General features: G+C 38.9%; 1 protein-coding gene across 1 annotated transcript in view; it reads right to left on the reverse strand.

The window, feature by feature from the left end:
- Positions 1-6,728: 6,728 nt before the first annotated feature.
- The window catches only part of KPNA7 (karyopherin subunit alpha 7), a 22,842-nt gene continuing 17,434 nt past the window's right edge, over positions 6,729-12,136 (reverse strand). The window contains exons 8-9 of the mRNA XM_011362449.2: positions 8,943-9,089; positions 6,729-6,870 (exon numbers count right to left, since the gene is read on the reverse strand). Of these exons, the coding sequence (XP_011360751.1) occupies positions 6,760-6,870; positions 8,943-9,089 (258 nt within the window). The 3' untranslated portion in view covers positions 6,729-6,759. The remainder of the gene's footprint in view (positions 6,871-8,942; positions 9,090-12,136) is intronic.

Here is a 12,136-nt window from a genome sequence, read left to right on the forward strand (position 1 = left end):
TCTATATAGTCCCAGATATATAATATTCTTACAAATAATACATATACACTGGTATTTCTTGATTCATCGGTTTGTGACAATATCTACAGGCTCCCCATTAGGAAAGATGAGGAGTTGGGTAGCTCACACTTCCCTTCCTTTGCTTCCTTTTTTGTAGTTGCTATTTTTGGTTCTTCTATTTGTACTTCCACATAATTTTGTGAACCTATGTTTGCTCCTCCATCAGTCTGTAACTTGTGATCCCTTCCATGTTAGATGAAGATATAGATGTCACCTTCTGCTCCACTTTTCTACATTGTCACCTACATTTTTTGTCAGCTGAACTTTAACAATGTCAGGGATGAAAACATTCACTTTCTCTTCTGCATGTAGAGCCAATGTCCCCATTTTGTCAGGTGGTATCATGAGTTGATTATTTTAGGATCAAGATCAAAATCACACCACACTTTGGTTTGCTTCACATTTGGCCATGAGTTTCTTATACCATCTCCCCCATTGTTTCTAATTGCCTTACTTTTCTTTTTGATGGAAGAAATAGACATGTTTTCTTCATCATGTCATTAACATCATCTGGCTTCTTAGTTACTCTATTACTTGGATCTATTTCATTCCTCTTGTTGAAGACATTCTACTTGGAGCTCCCTGCCTTTCTGTTCTAACATGGAACAAACAGCTTTCCAGCTTCACTGAACAATTCTTATCTTGGAACTGCTTTTCATTAGACTTCTGGGTTGGTTCCACCATTACTTGTTTGTCTTTTTTTTTTTGGTGGGGGAGCAGTGGTAGATTTTTTATACTCTTTTTTGATGAAGCATACTCTCAAGTAGCTTACTTAGAAATACTTAAAAAGTAATGATTCTTAGTTTTATGTGAAAATACATTATGTTTTATATAGCTATTTTCCATTCAAAATAATTTTTTCCTCAGAACTTTGAAGGGATTGTTCCATTATCTTCTAGCATTCAGTATCCTCAAAGAGACATCTGATGTTAATCTGATCTTATTCTTTTGTAAGTAACTTATTTTTTCTCTGAAAAATTTTAAGATCTTCTATTCATTCTTGGTGTTCTAAAATTTCATGGCATTGGATATAGGTATTTTTTACTATTCATTCTGCTTGGCATTGAGTCCTTCAGCCTAGAGATTCCTTCAATTCTGATAAATTTTCTTTTATGATTTCTTTGATAATATCTTTTCCTGTGTTTTCTCTTTTGTCTTTTTTTGGGAACGCCAGTAATTCAGATGATGGGCCTCCTAAATTAATCCTCTCTCTTGTTTTTCTCCCGGCTTTATTTCTAACTTTCTGGCCTATATTCTGAAAGATTTCCTTACCTTTATCTTCAAACCTTTCTCTTTATTATTTTTTCCTGACGATCATTTAATTTCTGAGATTGTTCCTGTTTCATAGTGTCTTCCTGTTTTATGGCTACAGTATCTATGTTCTCAAATCTGTTGAAAATATATATATTAGAAGGTTAATTTCCTTAGCTTTTCTGACTTATATCTGTTTTTTCTGGAGATAGTTGTTGTTTCATTCACCTTGGCCTTTCTCTTTCATCACGCTGCTTTTCTTATGCCTGACCATGCATATTTAAAGAATAGGAGCCTGGGTTTTTCTGAACAATTGGTTCAGATTTCTTGTATATACATATTCATGTATTCCCATTAGGATCCTCCCATCAATAGATTAGCTAACAGGGTGCCCTATGCATGTGATAAAGGGTTTCTTGACTGGCAGCTGAGTAAGAAGAAAATCATTCTGATTCTTGATCTTTTGTATGTGACTTAATTTCACTCTCTAGAAATTCGTAGGCTCTTTTACCAGAGTTTTGAAATTTCACAATGATGTGCTTTGCTATAGGTTGATTTTCATCCACTCTTCTGGGCCATTCATTGGATTCTTTAAATTTGGAAATGTTTTCTTCTGCTTTGGGAAATGCTCTTGAATTTTTTCTTTGATCATTTTCTTTCTTTTTCTTTTTCTTTTTTCTTTTTTTTTTTTTTTTGGATACTTTCTTTCCTCTATTTTTTTGGAACTCTTGGACTGCAAGATTTATATAATTTCATCTTTCTATTTTTTAAATCTTTGTTGTTTTGCTCTACTTTTGGGAGATTTTTCCAACTTCATCTTCCAATCCTACTTTGAGTCCTTCATTTCTGCTGTCATATTTTAAATTTTCAAGCCTTTTTTTTGTTCTTAGACTTTTAAAAAATAGGATTTTATTTTTGCTTCATGGAAGCAAAATCTTTTCTTACCTCTCACATATTCTAAGATTGTTTATTTTTCTTTTTCCTGCATGGCTTTTCTTCCAAATCCCCCACCAATGCCATTTGTTTTTGTCTCTATTATGCCAGAGGCCTTTCTCAAATGTCTAGCATTTCTTGGTCTATTCATGTAAGAGTGAAGTGCTAAAGAGCTGATCAGAAGCTCTGTGATTCCGAGGTTATCTGGCTGGGTTGTTTTCTTGTGGGACCCTCCATATCAGTGTCTTTAGGTCTTTCCTCTTGGAATAGTCAGGTTTTCCAGAGAAAAATCGTCTAGTCTCTTGCCTGGAGGATATCAACATGGCTGGCAGCATTTCATTTACCCAGTGGAATGTGGGAGTGAAGGGGCTCACCATTCCCTATGTAACTTACTCAATCCCCCTGCCATTCATCATGATAAATCTGCATTCAGTGTTGCTGAATGTATTCCAGTACAGAAAGTTTTTTTAAAAAATCCAACTGTGAAGATAAACTTCCAGTTTACTGCCAGGGTAAAGGGGAAGATGATCAGCTTCATGGAATAAGAAGAGACAATGGCATCTTTTTTCTTTTTAACCTTTAATTATGGAGAATTTCAAACATCCACAGGGGATAAAACAGAATAGTGTGATAACCCTCCGTGGATACATTTTCAGCCATCATCACATTGCTAGTTCTGCTCTGTATGTACATCTTTCTTCCACTTTCCTTATCCTGTGTCACTTTGAAACACATTCCAAATATCGTTTCATCTGTTTTCATTCAGTACATATCTCTAAAAGGACATTTTAAAGGAACATATTCTTGATTATAAAACCTAAAATTAACAATTCTTTAATATTATCAAACCTCCATAAATGTCATATGTTTTTATTTATTTTTATATTTGTTAGTTGCAGTCAGAATACAAATAAGGTCCATATATTCTGGCTAGTCAATGTGTCTTTTCACTTGCAATTTATAGATTCCCCCATGTGCAATTTTTAAAATTGGAATGTATTTGATGAAGAGACTGAGTTGCTTGTCCTTGAGTTTCTCATGGTCTGGATATTGCTGATTGCATCTCTGAAGTGTAGGTTAACATTTTCCTCTGTCTAACATATTTCCTGTATATTGGTAGTTGGATCTGTATGTTTAATTGCTTCTTGTTATTGTTCATTCTTCAAGTTCACTGATCCTTTCCTCTGTCTGCTCCATTTTGATGTTGAGTCCACCCAGTAAAGTTTTAATTCCAGTTAATGTATTTTTCAGTTCTAAAACTTCCATTTGGTTCCTCTTTATCTCTTCTATTTCTTTGCTGATATTCACTGATCCTAGGCTATCATTGAAATGATGTCTTTTAAAATGTGAACAAATGAGAGAGTGGCAGAATATGGTAGTCAGCCTCCAAGGTGACTCCCTGTCTCTTAGTCTTCACACCCTGTGTAGCCCCTCTCACATTCAACCAAGGTTAGTCTGTGTAAACAATAGCATATGGCGGGAGTGATGGCACATCACTTCAGAGATTAGGTTGTAAAGGACCGTGATTTCTGTCTTGGGCACTCTCTCCCATGCATGCATACTCAGATCACTTGCTCTGGGAGAAGTGAGATGCTCTGTAGTTGAAAGATTACAGCAATCTGTGAAGAGACCCATGTGGTGGGGAACTGAAGTCTCCAGCCAACAGCCATGGAGGAACTGAGACCTACTATCTACCACGTAAGTGAATTTAGAAATATATCCTCCCCTTGTTGAGCCTTCAGATGAGACTGCAGTTCCAGCAGAAGCTTGAAGGCAGCCTCATGAGAGGCTTTGAGTCAGGACCACCAGCTAAGCTGTCTCCAGATTCTGGCCCACAGAAACTGTGCAATTGTAAGTTTTTTTAAGCTGTTAAGTTTTGAGGAAATTTGTTATGTATTATCAGATAACTAACATATCAGGTGTGTACCTGAGTCTTGGCTCTACCACTTACTAAAAGATGCAGGACATGCTGGATAGCCTTGTGAGCTCCAGTTTCTTTACTTGGAACTCAATGACCATTGTTTTCTCATCTACTTCTTTGGGGTTGTTATGAGTCTCACATAAGATAAAACATACAGGTATTTATCAAACCTAACTCCCCTATTTAAAGATGAAAACTGGAAAGCCAAAGGAATGAAAAGAATTGACAAATGAGCATTAAGGTACAGAGGAATTATATGACTGGTCCAGGCTTCAACTATTTAGAAAAAGAGCAAGGACCGGAATCCTGGGCTTATGACTCCAAGTGCAGTTATTTTCCCTATGATGCTTAATGTATCACATGCTATTAACATTAAATAGTAACTCTGTGTTTCTGGAAAATAGGAAGCAAGTAAATTGCAAATTGTACATGATTAACCAAGTGGATTGTATTTCTTCTATGGTACATGATAAATTTGAAATAAATCCAAGAGGGTCAGAGTTGTTCCAATTCAGCTTTTACATCATAAAGCCAACACAGAGCCAGTTAACCCTTCCTACAGCTCTTCATTGCTCTACCAGCCATCCCAACGTGCTCAGTCCAAGCACATAGATGCCCAGCCAAAAGGTGACTAATACCATCTCTTCACACCCAAACCATGTACATTAGGCAAATAGCTCCTTTAAAACCTTGCTAGACAAGTTGGTATCAGTATCATTAAACTACAAATACTCCTTTGTAATGCAGTTTTAGTAAAAAAAAAAAAAAAAAAAAAAAAAAGTTGACTGAGAGGAGAGAAATTAACAGTATTTTGAGCTAACAAGGTCAGACCATTTGGGCAACAGTGATTAACCTCAACAGGGTTACAAACATTTTAATTAACATTTTTTTCCTTAAAGAAATACTTTTGTAAACCACCTCACCTGTTTTCCCCTCAACTTTAGTCTACTGACAAAGGAGAAAGTGACATTTTAAGATGTTGAAAAAAACTGATTTTGATCAGATTTTAAAAATATATATGTCGACACAAAGGAAAAATGAAAACAAAAATAGTTGTGTTGGAGTGGTAGGGTCATTTTTTCCATTCTTAGGTTTTTAATTTTTTAAAATATATTAATATGTAATATATAATAAAACATTATATAAATACTACATAGTAATATATTTATATATAATTTATATTATATATTTACATTATATTTTTAATTTAAAAATTCAAATTTATATGTCTGTCTTGACAGAATGGGATTTAATAGATCTTTGGGATTTAAATAACTAGTTATGGTTTAATTTTTCACTTCATGTGCATCAGTTAAGATTCTTTTGTTGCAAGCAACAGAAACTAACTCCAGCTACTTAAACAAAAAGAGAATCTACTGGAAGGGTACGGGAGAGAGTATAGGACCCAAAGGGAGGCCTTAGAGAAGCAGGAAGCAGGTAGCCACTGAGTGTCCACCCCCCTGACCGTAAGTCCTTGCCACTGGCGTAAGCGAACACTCGCAAACTCTGTGTCTTCTGTGCTCAGTCCCTGGGTCTAAGGTGCAAAATGCTCAGACAGTGAGATTCTGCTTGGCCAAAGATGTGCCATGCTAGGATGTTCTAAGCTGGACAAAGGAGGAAGTTGAATGAAATCTCCCAGATCCCCTCGATTTTTGTGTGGGAAAGCAGAACACATTGAGGATAACTTCCTACCACACAACACTCAGCAGTGGGCAGATAGTCACCCTAAAAGGAGATGAGAATACTGATTGGCAGGTCTAGTGTCCACTAAATCGTAGATTTATTCTCACCACTGGATGAGAAGTTTGTGAGAACATGAACTGTCTTCCAGCAGTATTTTAGATGGACACTCACATCTTTCCTCCTCACCTATCAAAGACCAGTGAATACATGCTTTGGGCCTGACATTTTGGTGTGATGCTCTATATATGGGGTCCCAAATCCCGGACCATGGACCAGTAATGGCCGTGGTCTGTTAGGAACCAGGCTGCACAGCAGGAGGTGAGCGGTAAGTGAGGTGCTGGCATCACCTCCTCAGCTCCACTGCAGATCATAAAGTATTAGATTCTCGTAGGAGTGCCGGTCCCTGGTGCCAAAAAGGTTGGAGACTGCTGCTGTGTATAACTTGATCTAATCTCTACACTCAAATTATATGAATCCATTATCAATACCTAGTGCTGTCTTTCTAGGTCCTTCCCATCCCAGTTAGTCCCTCTCCTTTTTATTCCCTTTTGATGGCCCGCACAGCTTTCCCTGAAAACTGTTCTGTATTATCAGGCATTACATAAAAACAAAAAGGGAAGAGGATCCCCATGTTTAATACTGGTTAAACCAAATATACAAGTCAAAGTCTGTCTAGATTGCTACAGATCATTCTACTCTGTTTTGAAGATCTTACTTTGAGATCCTTAAAGGTAACCATTAAACCACATATTTTTAGGAGGTGAAATCCATATTGCTTTAAGACACAAGTGGTTTAATTGCATTTTTGATAGAAGTGACAGTGTCAAAAATTTTATTAACGTTCAGTTTAAAAAGCTTTATACCGGGGTACACCAAGATACAGGAGTGCTGCTTCTTAAAGAAGTTAACCTTCAGGGTTTGGTCCTTGGTTCAGAAGCTGTGGAGCTTTGGTAGTTTTTCAAGTACTTTAAGAATTCATGATCTTGGTCCAGGACTGGCAATATTGTGCCATTTTCTTCTTCCTTCAGGGGAGAAGAGATACTGTGACCCTTCTAGGCTCTCAACACATTACCACACAAGTGACTCCTTAACATCTTCTGTGGATTAGACTTTGCTCTAAATTGGCCTCAAGGCTCCCTCAGAGGAAAGACTGAAGGAGGGAACCATTGAAATTTCTCAGGATGGACCTTAAATGCAGTGTTTTTTTGTGTGTGTGATAAAACATATATTATAAAATCTACCATCTTTGATCATTTTTAAGTGGAGAGTTCAGTGGCATTAAGTACTTTCACATTGTTGTACAACCACCACCATCCATCTCCAGGACTTTTTTTTCTTTCCAAAGCACAACGCTGTGCCCTTTTAATGACTCCTCACTCCCTGGAAACCACCACTCTACTTCCTGTCTTTATGAATTTGACTACTCTAGGTCTCTCATGTAAATGAAATCATACAGTATTTGTCCTTTTGTGTTTGGTTTATTTTTAAATGCAGCTTTGCTACTCAGAACACTAGCCTTACAGTGAGTAAGGATACAAGTAGGTGTGGTTGTTACTTCTAGATGCGTCTTCAACCTGGATCCCTTATACAATTCCTGTGGATCCGAACCTCCTTATTTAATAGACAGGTCTCCTAATTACAAGGTTTTCACAGAAGCTTTAAATTCAGATGATACTAATCACCACTCTGGGTCTTCTCTGCTTTGAGAGCATCCTTGGTCCCAGACCAAGATTAGCTGCTGCTGGTTAGCAACAATCACCACCATGGTCACACTTACTGTATGGCTTTGGATTTTGCTGATGATTCAAGTTTGACACCTAACAGAGTATCATTCACTCTTTAAACCCCTAACCCCATGTTTTACCTGGCCACTTGAGAATTTTGAGCTCATTTTCCTTATATGAAAAATATCTAACACAATGTAAATCAAAACCACATTTAGATACCACTTCGCACCCATTAGGATGGCTATGATAAAAAAAGAAAAATTAGTATAGGTGAGGATTTTGAGAAATGGTAACCCTTGTAAGATGGTGTATTCACTATGAATAAGAGTATGGTGGTTCATCGAAAATTAAAAATAGAATTACCATATGATCTGGCAATTCTGCTTCTGAGTCTATACCCAAAAGAATTGAAGGCGAGAACTTGAGGAGACATTTGTATTTCCATGTTCATAGTAACGTTATTAACAATAGCTAAAAGATAGAAATAACCCAAGTGTCCACCAACGCATGACTGGATAAAATGTGGAACATTATTCAGCCTTAAAAAGGGAAGGCATTCTGACATTTGCTACAACAGGGATGAACCTTGAAGACATTATGCTAAGTGAAATAAGCCAGTCACAGAAAGACATATACTGTATAAATCCACTTAAGTGAGGTACATGGAGTAGTCATACTTACAGAGACAGAAAGCAAAATGGTGGTTACTGGGGTGGGTGGGGAGTTAATTTTTAATGGATACAGAATTTTGGTTTAGAAAGATAAAAAGTTCTGAGATGGACAGTGGTGATAGTTGCGCAGCAATCCGAATGTAAATACCACTGAACTGTACACTTTTTAAAAACTGTTAAAATGGTAAATTTTGTCATGTATATTTTACCGCAATAAAAGAGAGTTTAAAACAATGTCTAAGGTTATCTGATCATTATTCCCTGCTCCTACAGAGTTTGTCCCCAAACATTATATTCTAGAAAGAGACAAAATGCAGTTAGTAGCAAAACAATGTTTCAAAAGCTGGCCTGCCTCAGTTGTTTGTATTTTTCAATAATAAGTCACTTTAGCATCATATCCCCTCCTGTCCTACTCCCCATTCCAAAGGATGCAAGTAGGGAAAAAAGGGTGAAATTTGAAACCGTAGGCAACAGGACAAGCTTCTATGGGGCTAGGACAGGTTCCAGAAGCCTGTTCTATGCAAAGGCGGCCCACACAACACAGGGAGGGAAGAAACTCAGAGCTAAGTCACCAGAGAAGCCCATCTGTCCCATCACACACCTCACAGTGGCAGCGCAGGCACCTGCCAACTGATCACCTGCTGAGGTGGCCCGCCAGGAGGTATGGGCACTCTTTTACACTCAGAAGTTACCTACCTCACAAAAGTGGTTCTCTATAATACTCAAAGCAGTCAGGGCAATGTGTTGGTTCTCATGAAGTTGCAAAGCCTCGATTCTATCAACCCCACCAAGTTCTTCGATCAGGAGACACAGGTTTTCTTTCTCCGAAAGCTTCTCTGCTGCCTGGGGTTGGGAGAGAGAAGCAAGATTCTGGGCAAAAGCCTACGAGGGTGCAGCTTGGCCCATGGATCTGACCAAGGCTCCTGCTCCAGGACAGGCAGTCTGGGCTTCACTTTTCCTAAACTGACATGATTGTCTTCCCGCTTTGGATATTTATATTATATGTACTTAGGTTTCTTTTCACCACACAAAATACACCTTTTTTTTTACTGAATGCGCTGCCATCCATAAATATATCACTATTGCTATTTAGTAGGTATCCCCATTTTATTTAATAGAAATTGTTTTAAATAACAGTTTGCAAGAATGTTCCAGCAATGCTGTGTAAATGCAGGTGTTCTGGCCCTGCACTCCCTGAGAGCATTGAGAGAGAAGCCAGGAAGCCCTCAGTAACGGCAGCCACACCACAGCAAACTGTGCAGTCCCCGGAAACAACGCGAGAGGGTTTAATCCAGTTCTGGTCATCGGATTTATCATGGGGCCTGCCTATCCATTCACTCCAACATATGTCTATACGCGATAAGTGAGGCACACAAAACTAGAAATACAGATGTGATTTAGAGAAGGCCTTTTGTAACTCATAATTGTTAGGGTGAAGAAAGTATAATCTAGTAAATGATCAGAGGTTTACGTTAGAGAAGATGTGCCCAGAAGCCTTGGAAAGTAATACAAGATCTTAATGAACAAGGCTGTGCCAGGTTGATCACGGGATAATGACATTCCCAGCAGAAGGACCATGAGGACAAAGTTTTGAAGGAGTAAGTGCTGCATCTTAGGAGAAGAGGGAGTAGTTCAGAGAAACAGCATATATGGGGAAAGTGGAGAGAGATAAAGAAAAAACTGTGCTGTCATATCTAGAAGGTCTCTGCTTGCTTTTTTTATGAGCAGAAAGAAAAAACCTCCTGTGGATCAAAGTCATCATTCTTTGGGCCGTACTGTTTACCTGATGAGAGTCTGTACTGTCTGTCTAAGCCTTGACACCCTCTAGGTCTATCTGTAGGTCCAAATGAGTTACTGGTTTTGAGGGAAGAAACTAGGGCAGGAATCCACATGCTAGGTTAGCCTCAGAAAGAAAAGTGGGCCGTAGGGGATCACCCAGGGCAGCAGAAGCCCTGGAGAAGGATTTTGGACTTTAACAGCAAATGGCCCCAAAGTTACTTCAAAGAACCCCAGCTATACTCTGCTGCCCATTTGAAGCTTTCTGTCTCAGCTCGATCTTTCTAATGTACTGTCCCAAGTGCCTCTATCTTGGACTTCGCTGGTCCATCAGATGTGATTTGCTCAGACTCTCCCCAGAAAAAATCCCAAGTGTTTAATTTAAATGAAGCATATGAAGTTACATTTCTATAGCTCACAAGTGTGCTTTCACAAATTTGTTAGATCCAACTTTGTCAAGTCTCTACTCTTTGTCTGTGTGATTTGCTCAAAGTCTCAGTGTCTAGTTGGGCTATGTTTCAAACCTGTTCTTGACTCAGGTCTGTTCTTTCCCAGACAGTTACATGAAAAGGGTGCTTCAAGTGGGCTTTCAAAAGGAGTTCTCTGGTGTTACTTTAGAATTTTTCTAAAGGACCTTAACCAAGATGGTGCCAGATGGTCCCTGCCTCATGGTATTCACGCCTTTGTGTAGGCATGAGTGTTGAATAGGGCTGACCTGTGTAACCAAAAGGATGTTGTTGAAATGATACCCTTTCTAGGTCCTAAAAGACACGGGGACTTCTACTTTGCTTTCTTAGATTATATGCTCTGGAGGAAGCCAGCTGACACGAGGTGAGGACACTCAGGCAGTCTTATGGAGAGGTCCATGTGGTGAGAATAACTTGCCAGGCATGTGAGTGAGCCATCTTGGAAGCTGATCCTGGAGCCTCCATCAAGCGTTCAGATGAGATTGAAGCCCCAGCTGACTGACATCTTGAACCTCACGAGAGACTCCGAGCCAGAACCTTCTAGCTGAACTCTCCCCTGATTCCCAACCCCAGGAACTGCGTGAGATGTTTGTTTGAAGCCACCAAAGGGTAATTTGTTATTTAGCAAAATAGAACTGACACAAATAGTACAAAAATATTGGCTTAACTTAACTTTATTTCAGAAGTAAGAATTTTCTAGACTTCTAATTCAAGGCTTTGTAGTCCATTTTCCCAGCCATATAGTTGAATAGAACAGGAGCTCCAGCATGGCCCCTGAGGATCGATCCTAGCTAACTTCCTGCTGCTTCTTTAAGTGTATCCTGTTTTAGTCTTCTAAAGGGCTTAGTTGTGGGGCTCATTGACTACTTTTTTCTTGCTTCAAAACTTCTTACTCAGAGTAAGTGACAGACCTTATGGATTTGGCCCCTGGGGGCCTTGAACCTGAACCCCCTCCCCCACCCCCATCCCACTGCTTTGCTCTGCTCTGGCCACACCCTCCTCCTGCTCTTCCTTTCACCTAGAATGCTCTTCCCCAGATACCACAAGGCTTACTCATTTCTTTGAGATCTTTGCTCAAATGTTATTCCTCAGAGAAGTTTCTCCTGACAATTGCATGTCAGGGATCACCATGCCCTCCTCACTCTGAGCCATCACTGACTACTTCTTTACCAGATATAGTTACCTATCCCTCCCTACCTGATGTGTCTGTTCACCTCCCCACTACCACACAGCTCTATGAGACCAAGGACTCCGCTCTGCCATCTCTTGAGCATCTAAGCAGTGCAGGGCACAAAGACACTCTTTGAAAGGCCTCTTGCTATTCTTATCCATAGAATGTGTGGTCAGAGGGAGGGGATAGGGGAGTAGAGAGGAAAGAGAATTCTACTTGGGTTTTAAAAACCAAATTGTTTACTTATGCCATCACCATTTCTACACACGCTCACACACACAAAATCCACGTCAATGACAAACCTTAGTAGTTTTCAGTTTTGTTACTAATGACAAGTCAAAACCCAATTTGTTAGTTTGTTTTTTTGAGTATGTTGTTGTGGCTGTTAATTGTTTGGTTTTGTTTTTACAGTTAAAGACTCTCCATTGAGAATTAAAAGCAAAATTTACCAATGTCAAAAAAAAAAAAAAAAAAAA

Source organism: Pteropus vampyrus, unplaced genomic scaffold (assembly GCF_000151845.1).
Source record: "Pteropus vampyrus isolate Shadow unplaced genomic scaffold, Pvam_2.0 Scaffold74, whole genome shotgun sequence".
In the NCBI taxonomy this organism is placed as follows: domain Eukaryota; kingdom Metazoa; phylum Chordata; class Mammalia; order Chiroptera; family Pteropodidae; genus Pteropus; species Pteropus vampyrus.